This window comes from Planococcus citri, chromosome 3, assembly GCF_950023065.1.
Source record: "Planococcus citri chromosome 3, ihPlaCitr1.1, whole genome shotgun sequence".
NCBI lineage: Eukaryota > Metazoa > Arthropoda > Insecta > Hemiptera > Pseudococcidae > Planococcus > Planococcus citri.
The window spans coordinates 10678484-10705911 of NC_088679.1; the positions used below are offsets into that span (position 1 = coordinate 10678484).

Consider the following 27428-nt stretch of genomic DNA (forward strand, 5'->3'; position numbering starts at 1 on the left):
GTAAATCTATTAATCTTTTGAAGCATTTTCAGCAGAAAAAAATTTTAACAACGAGGAATTTTCTAAAAAAAAATATGTAGGGTCACGGGTGGTTAGTTGTCAAAAAAAAAAGTTTTTTGAAGTTTCTGAAGCCATTTATGAATATTTTTTTGCGGTTTTGGGCTCATTTGAAAGCTTGATTTTTTGCGCATGTTTTCTTTTTTTAAAATTGAATTTTGGTTCATGTGATGAATAGTTAATGGTGGATTTAGTGAGATACTTTTTTGTGACAACTAACAACCACCCCTGTTGTAAGTTGTCAAACACGCATTCACTATTGATTTAAAAAAAACTTACAATTCAATTTTCGAAAATTTTCAAAAAGATAACACGTGAGAAGGACTACACTTTTAGATAAACCCAAAAACTTGAAAAAATATCCATAAACGACTTAAAAATTGACTGGTACATTCTTTGAATTTTTTTTTGCGTAGGTAAATCGATCAATGCAACTTTTTATTCGTTTTATAGAATGAAAGGCAGAAAAAAAATGATTCAATAATGCAATAGGTAATTTTCTAAAAATATTTTCCCACTTTGATGCATATTTTGGTAAACTATCTCATTGACAACTAACAATATTCCCTTTTTTGACAACTAACAACTTCTCGTTTTTCATCTTTGTACCAAAAAATTTTTTTCATTTCAAAATTTTTTGTAATTGAACTTGTGATTACTGAATCCGTGATAAAATTTCCTTTAAATTGATGTATAATTTATTTACTTTTGACATATTTTTGATGTTTAAAAACGAAAAGTTACAATTTAACATGTGTAACTTCGCACCTGTAAAATCGCTTTTTTCAAAACTGTATCCCCAAATAAAAAGCTATGTAGCCAATTTTGCATGTTGGAACATTAGTAAGTATAGCATGAAGTTAATATGAAGGTTTCGTGGAGATGGCGTTCATGTATCCTTTTAAAAACGCAATTTGACAACTAACAATTATTGACAACTAACCACCCGTGACCCTACAGGAACATCGAAAACCTTGATGAAAATCTGAATTTTTTAAAATTTTAAAACCATAGTTTCTTCAAAAATTCATTAAAATAGAAATTTGAACCAAAAAAAAAACTAATACGGAGTAAAAAGTCGTCACTTCTTGTGAAAAAATGAGGTACAAAGTGTTATTTTCTCACATACTCGTAGTATTAACATGAGATATTTGTAAAAAAAATTGTGACTCTAAATTTGAAGATTTTGGGTAAATTCGTGGACTACGTAGAAGGAGTGGGGGGGTCGTATATTTTAGAAATTTTGTACCTACTGCTTAAAAGAAGGGAGATGAAATTATTTTTGTTCCTCTGCATAGATTTCTGCCTTGCCCCAAAAAAAGGGGTAAAAATAGCATAATTTGAAATTCAACTCGATCAAAAAATTCTCCAATAAACTCAAAAATTTTCATATTTTTTTTTTGAAAATTTAAATTAAAATATGTACTTTGTTAGACGGATATGCCTTAATGGTAACACGTATGTGTATAAACAGGTAATTTAACCCTTCCAGCACCGTTCGGTGATGTGGTTGGTAACAATGAGTGGTCAAGGTGTCAAATGAGCCTTCCAGCTTCTTTGGCAACTGGACCAACTCGTAGTTCGTTTTCGTGAAGCAAGCGAGTTGCCAAGATAATATGTCCTTAATTCTTTAGAGCTCCGGCCCTAGGTTTAAAGTGTTTTTGTATATTTTATAATTTAGTATTAATTTAGTAGTGTTAACGTAATTTGTAATTCCCCCCGAATAATCGTTGTGTTGAACCCTTTGAAGTGCTCCGAGTCGGTTTTAAGTTGTCTTTATTGACAAATACATTCGTTTACACGAACTTTGCGTATGATATTGTATTGTGTTCGGTAGTGTACAAAAAGCCCTAGCCGAGGTAAGTAATTAGCTTTATTACGATTACTCCAGTGCATTCTCCGTATCCGATTACCTGCTTATTCGAGTAGGTAATTAGTCAGTAGGTATCGAATATACGAACGTATATTTAGTAGGTACCTACGACACAATATTATTTTATCATTGGCGCCTCAACGCAAATCTTTATTGCATGCAAAGTGAGCTTGATTTTCCTTACGGAAAAACGCGCCTAATATACAGTTAGCTACTGTAATCTGTTTAAAGTTAATTAATTTGTGCTTCGCTTCTGCTTTCGGATAACAAATACCTGTGTAGGTATTTGTACATTTGTAAACGTGTGCAATTAGGTGTGAAAAAAGGCGCGAACGCGTCTACATACTTAGTTGACCTCGTCACGCTTGATCTCAGAGGGGAACCTCTGTACAACGTCCGAGGCGCGAAACTTGTCCCAGACAGAACAACTATATCTGCGGTGCGTGTGTGACTCATTCACGCATTTCTGCTGTCTGTCAACGCCTACTGTTTTACGAGCTAGTAATTTTATTTGTTTTAATACCCGTTCCAATATATCGCTCGTATGTCGGAACTTAAAGACAGACTAAGAAATAGGCCTAACAGACGAAGCCTAAACGAGAGAGATTTGCAAGGTCGCAAACCAAGCAACGTAGGTAGTAAAAAATCGTCGCGAAATCCATCATTAAACAACTTAGGTCCACTACACGAGATGAACGATTTTGGCGACGAAAGTCATGACCTTACCGCGAGTGACGGTGAGGTAATTAACCCTCCCACAATGCCGCCCGGCGATTTATCGTTCGATGTGGTTGCTGAAAGACTTACGTATACCTGGAACTATGTCGATGGTCGTTTTAAAAAGGTATTTAAAAAGCAAAAAGAGATGCAAAATAGGATCAATGAAATTGACGTTTCGTCACAACAGGCGAGCAATGCGGCAAATCGTGCATTGTCAATGGCTGGAAAGGCCAATGATATAGCCAAAGCGAACCAGAAAGAGGTTGATAAAATCAACAAAGCATCTGCGGCATACGTCAAGAAAAATGACAGGTTCCAGGAAACCACCAATAAACTTATAAGTGATACAAATGATGAGATGCATCAATTATTTGATGACATACAAGAACTGGATCACAAGCTTGAGGAACATGCAGAGGTATTGCAGGATGCAAATGCTACTACCGAACACCTTGCCAAAAAGGTCAATACCCTCGAACAACGTGTTAATAACGCTCCGAGCGGAGGAGGAGGTGGCGGGAACCGCCAACCTAATAAGATCGACGTGATGTTATTAAAAGCATCTAATATAGTTTTCACGGAACAAAATCGTTTATTTCCACACGATTTTATTCAAAAGTTTGAGCATTTTACAAACGCTACGAATGCTCCTGATGCGCATAAAGCGCACGTGTTTACTACAGTAGTAGCTACGAATGATCGCGAGACCTGGATGACGACGTTATCGCCAGATGATACGTACGAACGTACAAAGGAGAGTTTTTTGAGATTCTATTGGAATGAACGTGCCCAAGATATGCTCGAACGAGCGTGCGACAATTTTGATTGTGCAAACAGCCTACAAGACGTAATTGGGCAATTGATTCGATTTACTATCGCGCTAAGCCATTCTGACCACCGTAGTACGTCCTACATAATCGATACGATCGCGCATAAACTTCCTGGTGCGTACCAGATGCGAGTTGAAAAGAAAGGCCAAACGATAGAGCAATTTATCGAAAAGCTACGTGCGTTGAGTGAAATCAATATCGATTTTGCGAAACATAAGAAGGTGAGGATTATGCCGAACGTGCAATCCAAACCAACCCCCCAATGGACGTTGCAACAACAAATGATTATGAGTGGTGTATGGCCCCCCCACGCACCCCCAACGATCCAAATGGGACCGATGGGACCGCTCCCACCCAATCCACCCCCATTAATGCAACATCCACTATTTGCAGCTCCAACAGTACCGCCGGTACGCCCGAATGCATTCCGGTATCCCCCATTAATTAGAGGCCAAGATAATCCACAGGGGTGGATACCCAGGCACATATTTAAACGAGGAAACAATCGGAATGCAAATCACAACCAAAATGTGTATTACACACCACCCGCGCAAAATAATGCGAACGCCAATGCAGCAATTCCAATGCCCCCACCCACAGCACAGAATGCTCCATTGCCAATAATGCCAGCTAAGTTTATGATGATAGACCCGAACGGAATACCAAGAATGGTAACTGGTACACAAGTACCCCTTCAACCCCAATATAATGACGATGATGATTTTTATTATAGCGATGAACACCAACCATTGTATGATGAAATACAAAAACAATACAATGATTGGTATGATGCATGTTTAAATCAACAGATGCACCAAGCGACAATTACCGAATTACCGCAACAGCAACAAACCGTTGACAATTCGATGCAAGTTCAATACGCCACGCTTATGCATCCAGCACCTACCGCCACGCACGTGGCCACGAACGTAAACAGCCCGCACGTCCCGCCTACTCCTACGGCTACTAGTATTCTAACGAGCACCACGAATACAGCGTCTACGACGACTCAACCAGCAGCCACCACGGCGACTTCGGGAAACCGACAGAGCTAGGGGAAGAGAGGGATAAACCTAGCCACATAGAGATCCCTAATGATATGTTTTACGAGTATGTGTGGATCGGAGATGGTTTGGTCCATCATCTCAAACGAGGTGATGTTGACCAAATTGAAAAATTACCAGATTACGTACGTGATCAAATAGGCCTAGAAGAGCTCTATGCGAGCCTTCAAAAGGTGACTTTTACACCTAATGCCAAGGTAGTATTGTCGCTAGGACAACGAGAATTGAATTTTTCAAGGAAACCTTACGAGGTCGTAGAGAAGCAAATTAACAGCATTATTAATTTGCTATTGGACGTTAAAAAAGTCCAGCATATATTTTTAATGATGCCGCTGGTAAAACCTCGTAAAAAAGGTGACAAACCAGTAAGCTTAAGTAGGTACATTGCGTATAGAAATATTTTAGTAAAACTAACAGACGACAAACGTATCACATTTTGGCGCCAGATGGCGTACGCATATCTAAAATTAGAAAAGATCCATACGGAAAATGGCGATGAATTTGATCGACCTGCGATCGATCAAAGAAATAATGTAATACCATTACAGAATAAATTCTTTTATTCAAAAGCGTACAATCGATATTACCCAGACATGTCGATGTACACGCACGTGTTTCAGATGGTTGTGCACGCTCTCGATAAATGGGAAACATCTGTACTTGATTACAAACGTGATAGAGAGGCCCTGCCGCGGGAAGCTGCATTAGGACGTCTGAAAACATTATTCGAATCGAATATCGACCGAAATAAAAACCCTATGGACGAGAAAATTTACATAAACAACTCGATGATGAAGAAATTAATCCAAGCGTTGTCTATGAAAATTGATTGCTGTCCAAATACGGGTGTTTATTTACGTCGAAAAATAACGCCAAACGGCGATGCAATTTTTGCAAAAATTGTATATGATCCGCCAGCTAAGGCTGGCCACTTATCCAAACCGGTGAACTTTGAAGAATTGACCATTCTTTCACCAAAACCGCCAAAACAGATTTTTGGCAAAGGTGATAACCAGGTGATTATGGAAGATGCCAATTCTGATGACGAGAACCCGGAAGTGGATAAAACACCTAAATTGAAAGTCAATGCGATTGATGCAATCGAGTATGCACACCCTGCTTCGAACGAAGATGAGATACAATCTATGACTCGTGATCAATTTATTGATCACCAAACGGTCGATCCAGCGTGTGTAATCCCGGTTATGATTGGATTAAAACCGATGGCGCTGCAATTGGACTCAGGGGCTCTGCCCAATGTAATTTCGAAGCCTGTCGTCGAGTATATTACTCGACAACACCCTCAATGGATTAAGTATATCCAATTACGCCGTCCGGTACTATTAAGAATGGCTGATGATAAATTAGTCAAAACAATGACTCATATCGTGGAAATTTGTATGAGAGTAGGTACTCAGATGATTTACTCACCATTTTACATCTTGGATACTCCCGCCAAATCGTGCATAATGGGCCGTGTGGCCATGAGATACTTAGGTATTTTACCTCAGCTAGAAGAGGGGCACGATTATGCTTTATGTAAACCACGAAATGGACAACCGTTCAAAATACCTTACCTACGTGAGGACGAATATAGGGACGCCTTGTCCGTCTACCATTGTGAAGTTGAACCACAATACATGCACGAAATGGTGCACAACTTACACAGAAAATCGGGATACCTCGACCAAGAGCTATTCGATGAGCAATTCAAGGCTCAACAGCTCTATAAAAAGAATATGAAGAATGACTTAAACAACCTCGTTCTCAAGGGTAAAATTACCGCGAAAGAGGCAGACGATGCCTATAAAGAAGTTGAAGGCTACTGTGACATTTTCAGCAACTCGCCAGGTCGCTATGTTGGCGAAAGAGTCAACTTCAAGTTTGACATTGACCCAAAACTGGGTCCTTGGAGAGGTGAAAAATTCCGTCCTTCACAGAAGATCATGGAAGCCTTGAGAAAGACGATCGCAAAAATGTTGCGAGAAGGTATAATAAGGCCCTCACGGTCAAAATACATTAATACGATGGCGCCGGTAATAAAAAAGAACGGTGACATTAGATTGTGTTTAGATGCCGACGAACTCAATAAAAAACTACAACAAGTGCTTACAGAACCGAACCCGGCTGAATGGATCATCTTTGAAAACAAAGGTGATGAATTATTTTGCACTCTCGATTTTACTGCCGGTTTCTGGCAGCTGGTTCTCGACGAGGCATCGCGTCAATACACCGCATTCCAAGTATGCGGACAAGTTTATGAGTTTTGTCGATTACCGTACGGTTTGAAAATATCAAGTGGCGAGTTCGTTCACATGATAAATCAGGTGATTCCTGACATGAAAGGAGTGACTAAGTTTGTTGACGATGTCAAAGTGTCTGGCGCTACGTTTAGAGAGACTTTAGATCGCCTAAAAGAAGTATTCGAAGCAATTCGAAAGAATGGTTTAAAATTAAACCCTAATAAGACGCAATTTTTCCGCGAATACGCGGAACATTTGGGCTTCATTATTTCAAAAGATGAAGTTGCCAAACAGAGTGAGAAAATAAAGAAATTTATGGAATTTGTTGAAAAACACACGAAGAAAGGGAAATTTGCACTAAAAACGGTGAAAGAAATTCTCACTCTGGTAGGACTAACCGGTCTTTATAGGAATTTTATTCCTAATTATATGCAAATTTTGCGACCTATCTATGACCTTACCAAGGGTAATGAAGACAAGGTCGTATGGGGCAAGGAGCAAGAAAAAGCTTTTGCGCAATTGAAAGCTGAGTATTGCAAAGATTTCAAACTGAAACCACCGCCTCAAGATGGTGATTTGTATCTTGATACGTACGTATCCGAAGATGCAATGAACGCTGTGTTATTCTACATAGATAAGGTATCGAAAGAGAAGCATATCTGCTTATTTGTATCGAAACTTTTCGAAACACATCAGAAGAATTTCACGCTTTTCGATCGTGAAATGATGACACTGGTGCAAGTTTTGAAGAAAGTTCAAATGTGGGTCATTGGACGAAAAATTCACGTTCGGAAAAATTTATTGGCGATCGCTAATAGGTATAGAGAGATGGCGCAAACACATCGTAAAGCTGCTCATTGGATTACTTGGTTCAATTGTTTCGATCTACAATGGACTATGGATAAATCCAATAAGCACTTGTACAGTGTAAAAGCGCCAGAATTGGAATTAAAGAATTTTTCGACCGAAATACCACCTTTGGAAGTGTTATTTGTTGAAGAAAATATCACGATACTTCATAATCGTCTGAACGATATTCCTAAGTTCCAAAACTGAGATGAAAAATGTGAAGCGATCATGAAGATTTTAACTACGCATTATCCGGAAACGGACAAAAAAGAAATCGAGGTAAAAAAGCGTAAAGCTAAGAAATTCGCGATTAAAGATACGCTCGTATATGAAAATTCAGGGGAAGAAATGGACTTGGATGATGAGGAGGTCAACGACCTCACACCTATCAAGAAACCTATGCTAATGAAAAGGCTAGATAACGGCTCGCTGGTACCCTACCTACCAGACACCCTATTCTACGATACGGTAGACTACCTGCATTATGCATATGGCCATTTGGGCCCAGCTAAGTTGGAAATGATATTTCGTCGTATGTATTATCATCCCAACTCTATGCACTACATACGCGAAATATGTAATACGTGCATTGTGTGCAAAGTAAATAAAAATTACACCAACCACAAGGTCTTAGAATACGGACAAATAGAGGCGTACGCCATTGGCGATGTTTTGTCAGTTGACATTTTTGGACCAATTCCTGCGATCGAAGGATATCCTAAATTTTTACTGGTGGTAAAAGATATTTTTACCGGTAAAACATGGATCCAAACTATGTGCCATACGCGACAAAAGGATGTCTGCAACGCAATGCAAACCGTCCTTGCGGACATCGAACGTCGTGACGTAACCGTCAAAAAAGTAATTACCGACAACGGTACTCAATTTATTAGTGAATCGTGGTATAAGCTACTTGAACATAATGATATCAAGGTAGCCCATACCAATGCCTACAACCCGCAATCGTCTTCGGTCGAACGTACGATGCGAGTAATCGGTGATAAGCTGAGGGTGAAATTAAATAAAATTCATAACCCTCATAAACCCCATACGGGATGGCAAGGCTTTATTGGAGAAATCCAAATTGAAATAAACAATACACCTACGTCATTCGGATTCACCCCGAACGAGGCATGGGGCATGGTAGATGCTATAAACGCGAAAATGCCTCATAAACGAAAGAAATTCGATTTTACCCATAAATTAATCGAATTGAAAGAGAATTTGAGCAAAATTAAAGCTCCTTCAATTCCTTTATCGGAATGCTTCACAAAGAAATTAGACCCTACGGTCGACTTAATTTTAGATCCAGACGGATACGCCCGCGTAACCGCCGACGGCGCGTGTTCGAAGAATGGAGACGCGGACGCGGTAGCAGGGATTGGAATCTGCTTTGCACCAGATTCATTGAGAAATGTATCCGATCGGATATCACCTACTGAAGATTTCCAACTGTCGAATAATTTTGCTGAATTATCAGCCATTATTCAAGCATTGGAAATTTTAAAATTTAATGACGTGAAAAAAGTTAAGCTTTTTTCAGATTCGAATTACGTCATTAAGGCTCTGAACCATACGGTTAACGTGTGGTTGAAAAACAAGTGGCTTAACGCCAGGAAAAAACCTGTCCACCACAAGAAGCCTTTTGAGCAAATTTTGGAATTGAAAAAATCGTTCGATTTCATTGAATTTCACCACGTCTACGCACGTAAATACGAATACACGAACGTGATAGCGGATCACTTGGCCAAAAAAGCTGTCTACACGATTGAACTGGCGAAATTCCAAATCGATAAAATGACTGACCGTCAAATAATTGAAACTTATATTCGGGAAAGAAGACGATTAAAAAAGATCGAAGAGGAGTACAAGTTCAACAAGGAGCACAAGGATCCAGACACGCTTAAGGAAGGAGATATGGTTTTGCTCACAAATCATAAATTGTCTAGTTCGGACAAGCAAACCGCGAAAAAATTGTACCAAAAGCGTATTGGTCCATTTAAGATTCTCAAACGAGCAGGTACCAACTCGTACCTACTTGAACCAACCGACGGTTCAAACGTGAATCGCATTGCGAACGTTAGACAACTGACGTTGTTTTTAAAAAAGGCTGAAATTTCAGAAATGGAAAAAGATCCCTGCCTACGTTCGTGGCTAGATAAACGTACGTTAGAGAAGAAAATTTCTGATTTTTTGAATGACCATAAAATTGAAACCAACAACGACGAATCATCGGAGGAGGATGAATTAGAAATGGTCGAAAAAATTCAAAAAATCAAGGTTCCGAGATCGGACAAAAATGATGAAAATACCAAGAATGCTACGAAGGTAATTTTGTCAAAATTAGAAAAAATCGCGCGAGATCAAAGACAAGCCGTTCGAGCTAAGAAACGTTCGGAGTACCTAGCTAGTAAAGCTGGCACTAGTAGTGAAGAGCCAATATACGAAGAATTGGACACACCTGTGAAGAAGAAGAAGAAAAAGAAGAAAAAGAAAAAGGAAAATACTTCGAACGAAGTACCTGTCATAGATCTAACCACGGATGACAAGGAGAAAGATGCTGCGAATGAAGAACCAAAGGAAAAGAAAACTCGAAGATCTGAACGTCTCGCAGCTACCGCCCTTCGAATGGGACAACGGTTAATTTTGAAAAAGAATGCCAAAACGGTAAACCAAATTAAAATGCTTGATAATGAACAAAAATTCTACGGCAAGTATTACGGTACTGATCCAGATCCAAAAACTGAATACGAAGATGACCGTTCGGTATCAGTTAGCGAAAGCGAAAGTGACTCGTCTGAATTGTCTTCGGACGAAGAAAACTCACTAGAATTCATATTAAATAATTCGCCAAACAACTCTGATACGGAGAAAAGTGATAAGAAAGGTAAAAAAGCAAAATCGAAGATTAAAAAATTGGCGCTTTGGTTGATGGGTTCGAACAAAAAAGATTAGAATTAGCCAATTCAGCGACGCTCGTCGTTCTATCATTCGTATTCACCCGCACCCTCTCGCTACTTTTCGTACCGATCTCGTAAAATTCCAGGAAATTTTGCGAGAATCAGCCGTTCAGTTTTGGAAACATCACGCGTCATCTATCGATTGAAAGGCTATTATGTTGTGTAGATCAGTATCGAAAGGACGTAATTGTGCGTAACCAGAGCTAACGTGGCTATTTTTATTATTTAGCGCCTGATGCGGTGAAGTATAAGTTCGCGAGAAACCAGTACATGTGCGGTAATATAGTTTAATGTAAGATAAGTGCGTACGTATAATTATACAAGTACCTTACGGTGATAAAAAAACAGTGCTATTGGCAATTTCAACGATCGCAATGGATAACAATCGACCATTTCCATACCTGGCTCCCGCATTACGCAGACGTCGACCCTGGAACCTACGATTTGGGTATGTTACCGTTCGGATACGACTAAACGGAATGGTCCATGATCATATTATACCGGATGCGATTAGCGTTAACGTACGAGCTAGAGGACGAGCCTGCACAAGAAGATTTTCCCGAATTGATCTCCGAAACATGATCCGCGAGCTGCTCCATCAAGATTTATTGTTCGATTTTGACTATAACCCAATAGAACTAATCATCATGGAGATTCACAATTTCTACTTCGCGAATGGTGATCGATTATTGGTAATTCGCAGAGAAAGCCGTACGGCACGGGTACGCATACCCATAGCAGTCGTCGATGACTTCCTCGATACTTTCGGCTTTATCCCGGCGGAATTTATGTAAGTTTTAAGATGTTTAGATTAAGTAGGATACGTACGTACCACCTAGTATTAAGTCAAGATGTACCTGATTTCTGATTTCTTTCGATTTTTCGTTTCGAATAAAATAATTAATGTACACACGTATAGACTTCTTTATTTTACTTAAAGTACAATAAATGAACAAATTGACACACGTACAAAGCCAGAGAATAACTACTGTAACAGGTAAGTGAAATTGATTCTCTTGAATATCGCAATCGTGAAATATCACATCGCTCTAGATCGGAGAATATTTTGCTAAGCAAAATTCGAATGTGCGTTCGTACGATTATCAAACCAAAATTTTGATAAATCAACCCATGTGCCAGTAGTTCGATTAAGTGCGTTCTCGCAAAGCATAATATTTCGAGCGTATAAGGGAGGCAGCGTGCGTATATCGAGTACTGTAAATTGATGTAAAGTGATCGCGTTTATAATATTACCGTACGGTTAATCTACGAGTGTTTTGCTACGCAATCTTTCTACGTTCGTACAATGGCTCAGGAGCCGATTTTCCCCGGATTAGATCCGGCGCTTGCGGCCATTCGACCGCCAGAAATGCGACCACCATTCCGATCGATCTTCTTACAATTCCAGCGACCTCGACACGCAGTACGACGACGCCCGCGTATCGTAGTAACAATCGCTGCCAATGAGCGGAATATAATACGATTCCTCCATATCAACGACTTCGACCAACGGCTAAATGAGCTAATTTTTCAAAATCTTACAGATTTCGCGCACGGAAACTCAGCAATCGTTATCGAATTTCACCAACATTTTAATGAAGAAGGTGCGCAGCTGATCATTGCGAGGCGAAGAGATCGTACGACAAGGGTCTATCGACCAATGGCGATCATAGACGAGTTCCTGCAGCTATTAAGATTAAATTACGCGGATTTTGCGTAAAATTTGAAGTTTTATACACTCGAAAAAGTAAGAACCCGTCCGGTAATTGTTATATAGGTAACTTGTACCTCGGTATTTAATTTTAAGATGTAAAATTTCTCAACGAATAAAACTGTACGGTTAGTCCAGCGATATACGTGTACGTATTATTTGTCCATGCCTACCAGGGCAAAATAAATAGGAACTATGTTCGAACAAATAGGTAAAAGCTTACATAAGAATCAACAAAATTATAGGAAGGGCAAACATGGTAACAGGGGATAAAATTAACAGACTCAAAAATGAGTAAAAATTTAACGAAATGCTTCGAATAGAATATCACCAACGTGATAAGAGTTTAAAAATAAACTTGGTAACTATTATCTGAATAGATATGGGTAAGTTTCAATTGTATTGAAATCATTATTTTCCACAGGTGGTATCACAGTTGTGATATGAACACAAAATGCACCTACGTGCAAATAACCGAAAGGTAAGTACTTTACAATTATACCTAGCTCGGGAAAATACGTAGAAACGAATGATTGAAAAATCTATACATGTACGAAAACGTACACATTTTTGATTTACTATTTTAAAAAAAACCTGAAACGCTCGTTCCGCCTCACACTAACCTACTCACACCTCACTCAAATTACTCGTACAGTTTCATTCCTGAAAACATATAAAACATCGTATATTTGAGACAGAAATAGGTGAGTTGAGTAGAGAAGGCGAAGAAATAGGTAGGTACCTACTTGCCTTGAAATAATACATAAGAAATGCCAGTTAGAAACGTACGTTTATTTTTTCTAACTCCACGCCCACCGGAGTGACTAATTACCATAAAAAGGTTCATTTTTTGCTGCAAATTACTCAAACAATCATCGTACGATGAATACGAACCTTTTTCGGTAACAATTCATCGACCATTAAAATGGTAATTAATGCATCGTTCGATGCCCTGCTAAGCGAAAAACAACCACGTGCGTTGAACCAAACATGTTTTCTACACACGTGATGATAGCGAATAGGTTCGTACGAACAATATAACACATCTCAGGGTTCGGTTTCAAGGCTAAAATTACAATCAAATTCCTTTCAAAGGACCAAATATTCACTAGCGTGACAACTACGGATTTATTACCTATAAAAAATCAACTTGAAACCGAATAAGATGTCCAAAAGACCGCTTTCTAGTGCGTAATAAAATGAAACAATACGCACATTGCACGAACGTGCTTCTTCTGCTTTTCGTAGAATTTTGACTACGCCGCTTGGTCGCCACCAACCAGTCACCTAAGGGAGGGAGAAGGGCAGTTTTTGCGTTAGCAGCTCATTTCTGTCTACTGATATGATTATTCTCTTCTAGTCGCTCGTGTTATCATCATGCTTACGCTGGAAGAATGCGAAACGTTATCGCGCATTTTACTGATAATCAAAGAAATACTTGCTCTCGTTCGAGAGATGCTTTCCACCCTCCTCTAAATTATATTTATACAAAAAAGGCATCGAGCGACGCGCGCAGACGGATTCGAATTACTATCTATTGCACATATTGTAATCGGTTCCATTATATTCCTGTCTACCGCCCGGCTACAGTTCGATCTTTACGTTTTTAAAATTATCATTGTATTTTTTATGTATGTTATTATCGTGTGTGAACGTTTTGCGAAGTATCAGTGTTCGATGAATCGAGTATTTTATTACCATTCTTGTAAATTGCGCGAATAATATGAATTTTTTGTGCGTACATTACGTGTTATATGTGTAAATACTGCGAGTACGATAATCCTCTAGTGTCGGTGTGTCGCGAATTATATATCTACGAACGCAGAGTGTTCGACATCTCGGGTACGTGTGTACGATTCGTGGAAAAACTTTACCGATCGCGAGTGAATTCAACCATGGCCGACGACCAAATTACGGTAATCTTGTGCTCCAAATGTCACAAACCGATTTTCGACCCAAACCAACGAGTAAGTCATGATAATTTACCGACGCTGGCCGCCACGCACTGCCACGCTTTCCACCCGTTTTGCCTTAGCCAAATGCGAGGTGAGTCTATGGCTTCCGACGAAAATGGCAATTTTGTATTATGCCCAGAGCTGAATTGTAACCGAGCGATAAGGCCACTCGACGCGAATTTCATTAGTCCGGCAACCGATCAAATCGCCGCAGCTCCAATTGCCCGTCCGGACCCACAAATTGAACTCGACGCGGCCCGCCAGCGAATTTCGAGGTATGAATACATCATGGAAAATTATCGCGAATCAGTGCAAGATAGAGATGCGACGATTCGCCGCTTACAAAATCAATTGCAGCACCAGCGAGAAGTCAATCGCCAACTACGTAACGAGAACGCTACGCTCGTAAATCGTAACCAAGCTACCAGGCCGCCGCGAGTCAATGTAGCCAGTCGCAATATGCCTAATCGTAACGCAGCTGTTACTAGTACCACCGATCAGCGACGTGTATCCACGACTTCGACGACTTCGACGAATACCGATACGACTCCGGCAAATACCGCTACAAACGCTACAACTTCGACGACCAACGCCACGAACGTGACACCGCCGACACCTGGTACGTCTTCTGGAAACGTAGCGACCGTACGGCCTTTCGATAATGCTACGTCTCACCGCCGACCTACGAATTCGCACGCTGCTGCCGCACTGTCCAACTACGAATACGATACGCCGATGCGAGATCTACCCCAATATAATGCAGATGGATCGATCGCAACCATGGGCTTCCGACCCCTTCGATCTGGTCCAGCGCCAAGCAACGACAGATACGAGGCGATTCCACCTACCGCACGCAATCCAACGAGCAAATTCATCACCGAGCCTGCGAAACCTGCCGAGAAACAAAGACCGCACTGCATGGCCAATCTTTCGAAAAGCCACAATCGTTTCTACAAAAAATTCAAGATCGACTCCAAAATGCTCAAGCCGTTCTATCCGCTCAACGCCCTACCTCACGAGTTTACGACACTTGGCGTATTCGTCGGCGAAAATGACGCGAGATCGGCGGTCGCCGCACAAGACGTGTTATTGGCTGGTGATGGATTTGTGCTAGGTGTAGCTGAATGGATTATGTACCAACGCGATATACGCGAATACATGCATCCCGGTCTGTATGGACGCGAGATTCGTATTCGAGAATTCATCAGCACGCTTGCAAGTTTCAAACGGTTACCGCCTCGCCTCATCATCTCCATTGGTAATCTTGATGCGTTCGATAATTTCGACAGCGAAGAATTCAAAGAACTATTTCGCAGATTAATCAAGATTTGCCGCGACCGCGGAGTGCGTGAAATTTACGCTGTGCCAATTATTCAACACGCGGAGCAAGATGAAACGGTATACGCTTCGGTCATGTCAGTGTTTGAGGTGAACTACAGCACCATGCTCGGCGGACGCTACGCATTGATCGACCCTTATCCGTGGTTCGTGAACTACACCCCGACAGTAGGTGAACGACCTCCCATGTACACGATACAGGAACATGAGGAGTTCGCGGTATGGATACGGCACACGTTCATTCCGCCGACCAACGATGTTAGCGAGGCAATACATCAACGGTATCGAGAACCCGAAAATCTTCTTCGCAACCCGACGGCAGAATCGCAATCCGAAAATGAATCTTCGTCGACGACTGACAACCGCCAGCTAACGCATGGCCCAGCTTCGACGTCGCGCGACGCTCAGCCGCACCAGGCCGTCCACGATTTGACTGAAGACGATGCCCAACCTGGCCCATCGACGAAAGCCGCACACACCGAGAGTTGGGTAAACCTTACCGCCGGCCAAGACTCCGAAAACCTTACCAACGACGACGTTTCAACGGCCGAAGAAAAAATTGACGAAAGCGAAGGTTTTTCGGGCGTTCGAGCGAACGAACAGGAAGCACGGCCAACAACGCCTCAGCCGGATAACAACGACGATGCCGATAACGATTCCGTCGATTCCAAACTCCATATTGACGAAGACATGAAATCGCTATCTACCACGGTCTCAGATCTGAGCGACGATGAAAATCAGCAAGCTGAAAATACTGGAAAAACCGACGGCGATGCGACAACCGCTCCAAATCTAACCACGGACGAAGAAATGCTCGAATAAGGTTCGTTTGTACAATTTATCACTTTCAATCTAACAGCATGATATTGACGTACGTCATTGTTATTGCTTACTTTTTGCATGGTACTATGAAGCTCCTGCTGGAAAAATGTAGACCAGAAAAAATTGAAAAAGAGGAATTTTCCCATTCTATTCAAAATCAATACTCGTACGAGTAATTTTGCATCGATCTTTTGGTAATAAATGTTGGAACTTTGGCAACTAAGGATTTTTTATCGATGCAACATGTTTTCTTAATTGCTCAAAATTTCTCTCGTGTAGTTTGAAAGTGATAAATTTCGTTACCTTCGTTCGAATACTACCCAATTTTTGACATAATGGAGTATCCATTAAAATTACCAATTGTGACTTTTCTGTAAATATTTACCACCGAATCGTGACGTAAGCCTAAAAAAGCGTATTTGTTTAAGTTTTTTACAATGTTATGTAGTTGTTTGAGTTAAATTTAAGCCAAATTTTTGATATTTTTTTTTATCGAGGTTAAATTTTGGAATTTAAATTTTACATTTCTGCACGAGTAGTGCCATCTGCGATCTTTATGATCAATAACCTCGAAGTGCTTTTCTATTTTATTTCATACCAGTTTGTACTAAATAGTATTATTTTACTTTATCCTTTCTTACCAATTGTTGAATTTTTTTGCAGTTTTTCCGTTACATAACTGTAATTCGTTTATCTCGAGGATGTTGTTTTAATTTTTATTGTTTTTTCCTTAATAATTTTTTTTTTTTTTTGTATTTAACGAACGTTACTTTACTGTATAAGTCTGAAGAAGTAAGACTGAGTATCGTAATAATTTACAAAACAATTTTGGGTATTTATTTTTTTATTTTATCAATAAACAATAATCAGTATTTACAATGCATGTTGTAATCTATACATCGAATAAAAGTACAAACTTATTCTATAATTTGCACATTTTCTCTTCCTAAACGTTGCACTTAATCGTAAGAATGAATACGAACGTAAATATAAACCGGCTCGGAGGCGTTAATGACCCATAAACCTGAAACATAAAAATAGAAACAATTGTGTTAGTATACAAGGTGTATAATTACGAGCCTAGTTTAAATCCAAATTTAATATATTTTTTTTTTTTTCTTTTTGTTGTTATTTTATTTTGATTATTATTCACAGTAGTTACATCGAAATAATAGCAATAGCTGGTAACCGGTTCTCACCTGTTTTGGACATGTTGACTTGGACATCGAACTCGCAGCTACGTACGTAGCTCTTATTCGCGTCATCGTTCAGAGCTCAGGCGGCTTATCTTCAATCGATCCATATTCTCACCTTTTTGGACGGATATCTGAAACAAAAAAGGATCTTATTATTGCTAACTGGCAACTTTTTCGATGTCGTGTATCCTAGGCTAGAGCTAGGTAGTTACGTGTATTTGTTGAGTACATTGTATTTCGAGTGATCGATCTCTGATGGCTCAGTGGGTCACGTACGCGCCTGCGCCAACACCTAGGGTGCGCTGTGGTTCCAAATTTGAGAATTTTCTTCTTTCTTCTCTGCTCACCAATTTCTCATCCGAGAAACTCATGGGGGGCAGCAGGGTCCGTACGGACAGTGTTATCATTAAGTCATGTCTATGTCTCACACCGTGATTTCCTCTGCTGGGAACTTAGCTCGCTGAGTCATAGCTGAGTAAACCTCGGAGGGCATATGTTAGACGGATATGCCTTAATGGTAACACGTATGTGTATAAACAGGTAATTTAACCCTTCCAGCACCGTTCGGTGATGTGGTTGGTAACAATGAGTGGTCAAGGTGTCAAATGAGCCTTCCAGCTTCTTTGGCAACTGGACCAACTCGTAGTTCGTTTTCGTGAAGCAAGCGAGTTGCCAAGATAATATGTCCTTAATTCTTTAGAGCTCCGGCCCTAGGTTTAAAGTGTTTTTGTATATTTTATAATTTAGTATTAATTTAGTAGTGTTAACGTAATTTGTAATTCCCCCCGAATAATCGTTGTGTTGAACCCTTTGAAGTGCTCCGAGTCGGTTTTAAGTTGTCTTTATTGACAAATACATTCGTTTACACGAACTTTGCGTATGATATTGTATTGTGTTCGGTAGTGTACAAAAAGCCCTAGCCGAGGTAAGTAATTAGCTTTATTACGATTACTCCAGTGCATTCTCCGTATCCGATTACCTGCTTATTCGAGTAGGTAATTAGTCAGTAGGTATCGAATATACGAACGTATATTTAGTAGGTACCTACGACACAATATTATTTTATCAACTTGGGGGTTTAATTTTCACTCAATATCAATAGATGATTATGTACGGCTATTTATCACTTTTTCAGTTTTACAAACCTGCATGAGGTAAAAGTAAAAAGTATATTTTTCTTCGATTGAAGGAGAAATCGTGTAAGTAATTATAAACACCCAAAGAAAGAAGAAAAAAAAGAAGGAGAAAACCGCCTATTTGAGCACTTTTTGAGCAATTTACGAAAGGGAGCAAAAAAAATGTTTCCTTTCCGTACACATTCTGTTCGAAGTTATTTTGATTTTTTTGAAATCCATTAGAGACGATTTTCAAAACTTTAAACAACCTTTTATAACTTTACATAAGCAAAGTATCTAAATTACGAAATACTTCATAACCCCAAGAAATTAATTGAACATGTTTTATTGTGGGTGAAATGAATTCAAACAGCTGTAAGTACATAGCTTCCTCAGACTAGTAAATTTGAAATTTTTTGAAAATGGATTTTCTTCATTAATTCAGGACTTGTACTCTTTTTTTTTCAAGAAAAGTAACTTTAGTAACCAAAAATCAAGTTCATAAAAATGACTAAAAAAACTACAAGACGAGAGCGAAGTCCTGAACATTTCATTAAAAAGATGGAAAAAATACAGAATCAACAAAACATTCCCATTAAAATCCAATAATAAAACTCGGTTGAAACTTTGACAATTTCAGCAGAAAGCAGGACTTTTTGACAAACTGGCAAAAAAAAGAATGAAACTTTCTGGAAATTTTCAGCAAATAAGTAAGACTTTTATGCAGTTTTTAACATTTTTAGGTAAAAAAGCGAGATTTTTTCGCAATTCGTAATTTAAAAAAAATTAAAATTACAAAAATACGAACAATTCGGTTTTTTACATCCTCTTTCCTCCCATTCTCTTTCTCAAAACGTCGAAAAGCTGGAAAATCATTATAAGCGATTTTTTTTTTGGAGAAAAAATATTTTTTTGCATCAAAATTTTGAACTTTTGAAATCAAATAATGTGATGAAGTGATGAGGCAGGTATCTCAATCGGCACCAAAATTCGCGTCGGTCGGGTCAAAAAACAATCAAAAAATACAGTACCACCTCAAATTTTAGAAACTGAATTTCAATCATTGAATTTTGACAAATTTCAGAAAATCTAAATTCGAATAAACAATATCAGAACTTGATCATCCAACTACTGAAGTACTTACCTACTACCTACAGAAGCTATTCAGTTAATTTGGATTTCTAGATTCGACTAGTGGGAGCTAGTTTTTGAGTCGTTCTGACAAAGCATCCAGCAGATTTTCAGATTTCTGAATTTTTTGGTCAAAGGAGTCATAAGAAAAAGTGATCTCCCAATTTTTGATACGCAAAAGGTTAAATTTTGAATACCTATGGCCAAAATCCTATTGAAATTTTACGTAGGTAGATAATAAATGATAGATATAACTAAGTAGGTATTTTTTAATGATTTTTCAATTTTTTCGTCTGGACGTGAATTGTTCTGGAAATTGGGATCTCTCTCAGAAAAAAAATTACATTCGATAAAACATTACAGCTCACTCCTTCAAAATTTCAAATTAGATTAACTAATCAACACATGAAAAAATAAAAACATAAATCCGTGACACTGATGAGCTTATTTTCAATCGATACTTTCATCAACAGACATAATCACAGCAAAGAAAGTCGTAAATTAAAAAGCCAAAAAAATAAAATTATAGCTCTTTCAAAATCTTCAGACAATGCAATATTAATTACAGAAAAATGCTTGCGAGTGAGTAAGTACAAAAACTTACCTTGAATTCTGCATATTCCGAGTAGGTATTCACCACAACTGGCAACACTGTTTTGGAGGATTGGTTCTTCAAAGCGCTGTTTCGATATTTCCAACATCTCCGGGGTCAAAGTACGATATGGTGAAATTCGAGGCAGTTCTGTCAAGAGCAGCTGTAACAGAAAAATTAAATTTATGTTAATTTTTTTTTACATATAATTAACAATTTGCTATAGCAGGAAATTATTGTGAATGGGTTCACAGGGTGAACGATTTTAAAAAGTACCTATACACAAACAAAACAACTTCCTATTTGAATAAAATATTGTAAATATTTAAAATAAATCGACTTTTCTCGGTTTTCCAACCAAAATTTTCCGATTTGCTAGATCCTTCAAATATCAGCTACACGAGTAAAAAACGGAATGGTGGGGGGAAGGGGGGTGTTTCCGAATCAAATTTTTTAGCAGGACCTTTACCGGGAAGAACACTTGATGGTTTTTTTTTCAGGAAGAGGGAGGAGCCAAAATTTTACCTTTCAATCTTCACTTTCCCATTTTCTTTGTATATTTCAAAATTTTTTTCACAGGAGAGGATACAAGAATACCTTTGCCATTTAAATTTTTCATTAGCAGAACATTTTGCAATCACTTTACGACTTCTTTCGAGGGCGAGGAAGGGAGGGGTCAATATTTCGCACGTCAATTTTTCGCCTTCTCAACGTTATTAGTCCAGTCATCTTAGCAAAATTTTTAGTCGAACCTCGAAAAAATTGGGGGCAAGCTGAATTTTACATTATTTGTTCAGATTGGTCTCTAAAACAACCCATCAAAAGTTGCACCCCCCAACTTGCCGGCTACCACCACAAGAGGTCATTAACCTTTGCCGATACAGGTTTTTCGGCTGTATCGCCAAAATGAAGGGTCCGAGAGGAAAAATGTTCGAACAAAAATTGTTCTACGCTAAATTTCCTATCAGCATGACTAGTCCAGCTTTTCGCAAAATGGCGATTTCACCCTTACTGAGGAGGGGGTAAAGTTGTCAATTTTATGAAAATTGTTTTTAAAAATGAAAATCGACAATTTAAAACGTGAACTCGATTCACGGTAGACTCAAAAATATTTTGACCAAAGTTGCACACTGCAACTTGTCGGCTACCCCCGCAAAAGGTCATTAACCTTTTGTCAATCTACGTTTTTCGGCTATATCGCCGAAATGAAGGGTCGATCGGAGGGAAAAAAGGTGATTGGACTAAAATTATTCTACGTCAAATTTCCAATAAACATGGTCAGTTCAGTTGAAATATGTTTTTCGATTTTTGGTGAATTTTTGAAAATCAAATTTAGGCCAAAAATGAGAAAAAAATCAAAATTTTACCAAATTGAGCTATAAAGCTGAAATTTGGGGCATACCTCATTTTCGACCTGCCAAATCGATTGGAAACAATTTCAAACAGTTTTGAGCAGTTCTGGAGCCTCCAGAACATTTTTGAAACTTGAAATTTCCACAAAACTTCATAAAAAGGAATAGATTTTGTGGCATTTTTTGAAAAACAGAAGTTTCTTAAAATCTGCTGTAGACTCTAAAACGGATTGAAACTGCCCGGTAATTTCCAAAAAGTCGTTGGCTGCCTTTAATGAAATTTTAAGTTTCTAAAATCTGTTGGAGGCTCTAGTAATTTTCAAAAGGTCGCTTGAGGCTCCAAAATTACTTGAACCAACTTGCAGTCAACTTGATAGCGTATTGAAATTGGAGTACACCGTCAATTTTGGATTTCCAACTCTGTTTGGTAAATTTTTATGGGAATTTCGAACATTGAAATATCTACTGGGGCTCCAGTAATTTCCAAAAAGTCGCTGGATGCTCCGAAACGACCTGAAATGTACTTACAGTCGACTCCCTAGCGTATGGAAATTAGTTTACAGAATACATTTTAGCTTTCTAACTGTTTTTAATGAAATTTTATGGAAATTTCAAGTTTCAAAAATGTTCTGGAGGCTCCAGAACTGCTCAAAACGGTTTGAAATTGTTTCCAATCGATTTGGCAGGTCGAAAATGAGGTATGTCCCAAATTTCAGCTTTATAGCTCAATTTGGTAAAATGTTAGAGACCAATCTGAACAAATAATGTGAAATTCAGCTTGCCCCCAATTTTTTCGAGGTTCGACTAAAAATTTTACTATACATACAAATATCGGACATTCTAGTAGATATTTTGTTGAGGTGGGGGGGGGGGTCCTAAAAATACCTTTACCATATCAGTTTTTCGTTTTTCAAATTCCCAAACTTCTTCAGAGAGTTTTTAATGAAATTTGGCTGCAACGAGAGCAATTTTTTTTGCTAGAAAAAGATCGGATCGTAGTTTGGTATTATTTTTTATTTACAAAATTCTTCAACATTTTCCCGATTCTCTAAAAGGGTGAAATTCCTTGACTTTTCTCGGTTTTCCACAGATATCTCAGCACTTTTGATCTAAATCTAAGTGAATAGGTATCAAGCAATGATGAAACAATGAGCATTCATGTATAGCCAACACGTCAACCAAATTAATATCATCGGTATACGACTAGATTCATCAGTGTAACTTAACTACCTCGTATTGTTTATAAATTCATATTTCACCTGAAAATATACATACGTAGTACATCTCGTACATACGTCACAAATGTCACAATAAATTCGCGTTTTTCTTCGTCCTTCCGCTCATCTCAGCCATCGTTCTGTTTTCAAACTAAAAAAATCCATTTAATGCTACATTCCAGAATCACTCGTACGGGTACGATTAGGTACAAATAAATATACGCTATATCCGGAACCCGAGATACCTTCGTTTTAATCCCTTCACCCTGCGTAGCAGGGATGAAGAGAAGAGCGAGAAAAAAAAGGACCTATTTACGTAGGTAAATATTTTCACATATACGAGCCAAGGCGATAAAAAAAAACCAGCATCGGGAGGAGTAAAAAAACCCTACAAAAATACCGAATTAGTATCTCATTGAAAAAACATGTCTATCGAGTGGAAGAGAAGAGATACGAAATGGAAAACAATTCGCACATCGTGTTTATAGTGGCGACGCTGGCGCACGGACGTTCATTATATCCGCGGCTTATTACTCGAAAAAGCACTTAGAAAAAATTAAACTCTTCTTTCCGGCCGATTTAACCTCGAATAAAGTGAAATTAAATTTTACTCCGTTCGTTCGCTCGCTCGCTCACTCACTCGATCGCAGCTCGTAATTCGTAAATGTAAACAATACGTCGAAATTTGTAATAAATTATTCGAGGCAGCTCGCGAATTACTATAAACCGAGTTTGCCAAAAATTACACCAACGAGCCACAGGGAGAAATACGCTGTACAGCGAATACCCTACACTACACGTCTATAAGTATTAATCCATTTTACCTACTTTCGACTGTGCAAATAAACCGATAAGAAGAAAATGTGCGTCGGATAAGCCAACTACGACCTTTGATGTAATTATACGAGCGACGCGCAAATTCGCGAATCAGAATCTGATTCGCCATTCGATAATTCCGTCTGTCACTACAGGGTGTAATTTATTTCGCGATCGTCATCGCATGCTCTCATCGGTACCTAATGTACAAATAAACATACAACTTGATTCCTTGAACGCTGACTCGTAGGTACTCACTCTACTTAATACTGGACGAGCAGTTCAAACAGTTCGTGGAAATACGCCATAAAAATTTAATTTTCAAATCAAAAAACTCATCCTATCTATCCCATTAATACACACAGGACGAAACAATTCAGCCGTTGGCGATTTTCATAGCATTGATTAATTTTACGCCTTTGCTATTCTAGTATACCTAATACTAAGTGCTCGAAGCGATTTCGAATTTTCTTAGCCAACCTACACCTCTTGTTAGGAAAGTATAAAACCGCTTGTTATCAAGATGGTAGAAAACTCATTCGATGCAAAGAACTCCTTCGAAAGCAAAAGGTCTACACGTTTCCAAGCTAACAATCGCCATAAAGTTTTCCATAAGCCAACAGATATCCCATAAAAGCACGCAACTCTTTCTTCGGACTTTCATAATCGTCAAACGAAGTGTTCGACACACAGGTAGGTAGGTATACTTCTACCTTATAAAATACAATATGAAACAGACTATAAGGTATATTGCGAGGCATGTTTACACTTTTACGTCCATATAAGTAAAACTAACATAATATAACTATTGTGTAGACTACACAGTTTGAACGTTTATCTGTGTACCAAAAAAATATATGGACATGTGTACAAATCGCCATCCTCGTGAAATTCCTAAACGTGATGGTTTTATCGCGAAAACTATATTAAATGGAATTTTCCCTAGTTTAGGCCTCTCTATTTCTGTCCTCCTACTGCTATAGATAAGTGAGAATACATCGCAGGTACAATTTTTACACATAAATACATGTTTTATGTATACCTACAGGAATACGAGTAGGGTTGTTGATTAATTCGCGAAATTTCCACATAATTAGGAATTTCAGAATGATTTTTTAAAAAAACTCTACGAGTCTAATTAATAATTATAGTACCTACGTAATAGAACAATGCAGATGCACGCTCAATTTAATGGTAACAATGCATGATTATAGAGGGGAATCCCGGTTATACATTCGTTGGTTCAATGAATTAACTTCAGGAACATTGAAAAAATATGTACAGAAATACTCGTCGTTTTTTGGGTGGGAGGAGGAAGGGCAGGAGGTTTGATGAATTCATAACACTGATGCTGATAAAAGATTTTGTTTCCACTCAAGTTTCAATTCTAACAAGGAAACTTTTCGATATGACACTCTCCGACTCGAACGAAACCAAGTAAAGATCAAAAAAGCATGCCTGGAACCCCTCCCCCCCTCCTTACCAAATTCCAGGTCCCAAAGCTCGTTTTTGGATTTTTGGCAAATTTTCAAAAACTTGAAAAATTTAAAAAAGCTTTAAATCAACTCCTGTGCATGAACAATTGACAATCACTAGTTAAGGGTCATTTTGGAGCCTCCGGTGATTTTTCAATTTTCTCCAGAAACTACATACCTAATCATTCTGGAGTTTCTGAAAATGCCAAAAAATCAACTTAAACACCCATAACATGGGTCTATAGCCTCTCATGGTCGTTGGTCCGTCTGTCTGGCCTCCCAAGGTCATCGACCTGGTCGTCTGTCCGCCTATCTGACCTCTCAAGGTCATTGACATTTGACCTCCTAGCGTCTAAAAGTTGTCATGTCTGGCCTCTGGATGTCGCATGACTATCTGTCTGTTTAGCCTCTTAAGGTCATTCACCCGTCCGTCTGGCTGTCCAAGGTCATCTTTTTGTATGTCCTCTCAAGATTATTGACCTGTGTGTCTGGGCTCCCAAGGTCACTCACCTATCTGATCAGCATCTCAAGGTCGTCTGGCTGCTTGTCGAGCCTATCAAGGTTGTCTGTGAGCCTGTATGTCTGGTCTCCAAAGGTCACTGACCCATCGGCTTGTCTTCCTATCAGGCGTTTTAAGGTCACTGACCTGTCTGTCGGGTCTCTCGAAGGGTGTCTGTATGTATGTCTGATCCCTAAAGGTCATTGACCCATCAGTCTGTCTTCTAAATATGGTCAGTCTGTCTCCCTGGCGTCTTAAGGTCATTGACCCATCGATATGTTTTCCTACCGGGCGTTTTAAGGTCATTGACCTGTCTGTCGGACCTCTTGAAGGTTGTCTGTGTGTCTGTCTGGTCTCTAAAGGTCATTGACCCAGATGCCTGTCTTCTAAAGATAATCTATGGTTCTGTCTGGCGTCTTAAGGTCATTGATCTGTCTGTCAGGCCTTTCAAGGTTGTCTTTCTGCCTGTCTGGCTTCATAAGATCATCGACCCAGCGGTCTGGGTTCTCAATTTTCAAGATCGTCTGATCTCTTAAGGTCATTGACCTGTTTGTCGGCCTCTCAATGTTGTCTTTCTGGCTGTGAGACATCTTGAGGTCACTGACCTGACTGTCCAGCCTATCAAGGTCATTGACCCATATGTCTGGCCTCTCAAAGTCGTCGGCTGCCTTTCAGGCCTCTCAAGGTCATCTGTCTGCTTGTCTGGATTCCCAAAGCTCCAAAATGCGAATTGAAACTCCGTAATTTGGAGGTCATACTGGTTCCAGAAGTGATTAAAAAACCTAGGTGATTCAAAATTTTGTAATTTGGAGGCCATCCAAGCTCCAAAAATGGGCTTGAAATTGCCCACAAGGTGCTCATAATTTTTGACAAGTCATTTTCTCTATTCCAGGTTTTCCAAACCATGTTTTCCAATTTTCTATACTTAACCTATAGGGTTTAATTAAAGAAGTCGCTGGGGAAGGGGTAATTTTTTTTCATATGTTTCTCTTCAAACTGAATACTTCTTCGGATATAAAAAAACAACCAAACTTTGATTATCAACTTTTTTTATTAAAAAAAAAAAAACTAAACAAGCCAGAAACTCTTACAAAACTTTAAAATGGAAAAAATCGTCCAAATGGAGCAAAAACTTAAAAATTATGCAATTGATCGTTTTTTCAAAATTCCAGGAATTTTACGTGAAAATTACGAAATTCCCTTTACTTTTCCCGATTTTCCAGAAAATGGGCACCCGGTATAAACCTAATTTAGATGTCATTCAAACTTCAAAAATCAAATTGAAATTTCGTAATTTACTACATATCCAATGCAAGCTCTAAAAATTGATTCGAAATTTCTGGTAATTTATGGGCCATGCAAGCTCCAAAAATGTGATAAAAATTTTATGAATTCTGAGGCCATGGAAACAGATATTGAAAAATTCGCAACTTGATTGGTTTTCATTCTGATTCCAAAATCTAATCACAATTTTCTACGACGAAAAGCAGATTTCAAAATTTTCCTCGCATTTGGCGACTCGAAACATTTCACACAACTTTTCAGAAATCTATAACTCGATTACTATCGCATTAGAGAGTCCGAGTACCTACTCTATACAGTCTACACGCCGA

At 38.8% G+C, this 27428-nt stretch overlaps 1 protein-coding gene across 1 annotated transcript in view; it reads right to left on the reverse strand.

The window, feature by feature from the left end:
* Positions 1-27428, reverse strand: part of LOC135840267 (uncharacterized) — a 120016-nt gene that overhangs the window by 70339 nt on the left and 22249 nt on the right. Inside the window, exon 7 of the mRNA XM_065356705.1 lies at positions 20469-20619. Coding sequence (XP_065212777.1) covers positions 20469-20482 — 14 coding nt within the window. The 5' untranslated portion in view covers positions 20483-20619. The remainder of the gene's footprint in view (positions 1-20468; positions 20620-27428) is intronic.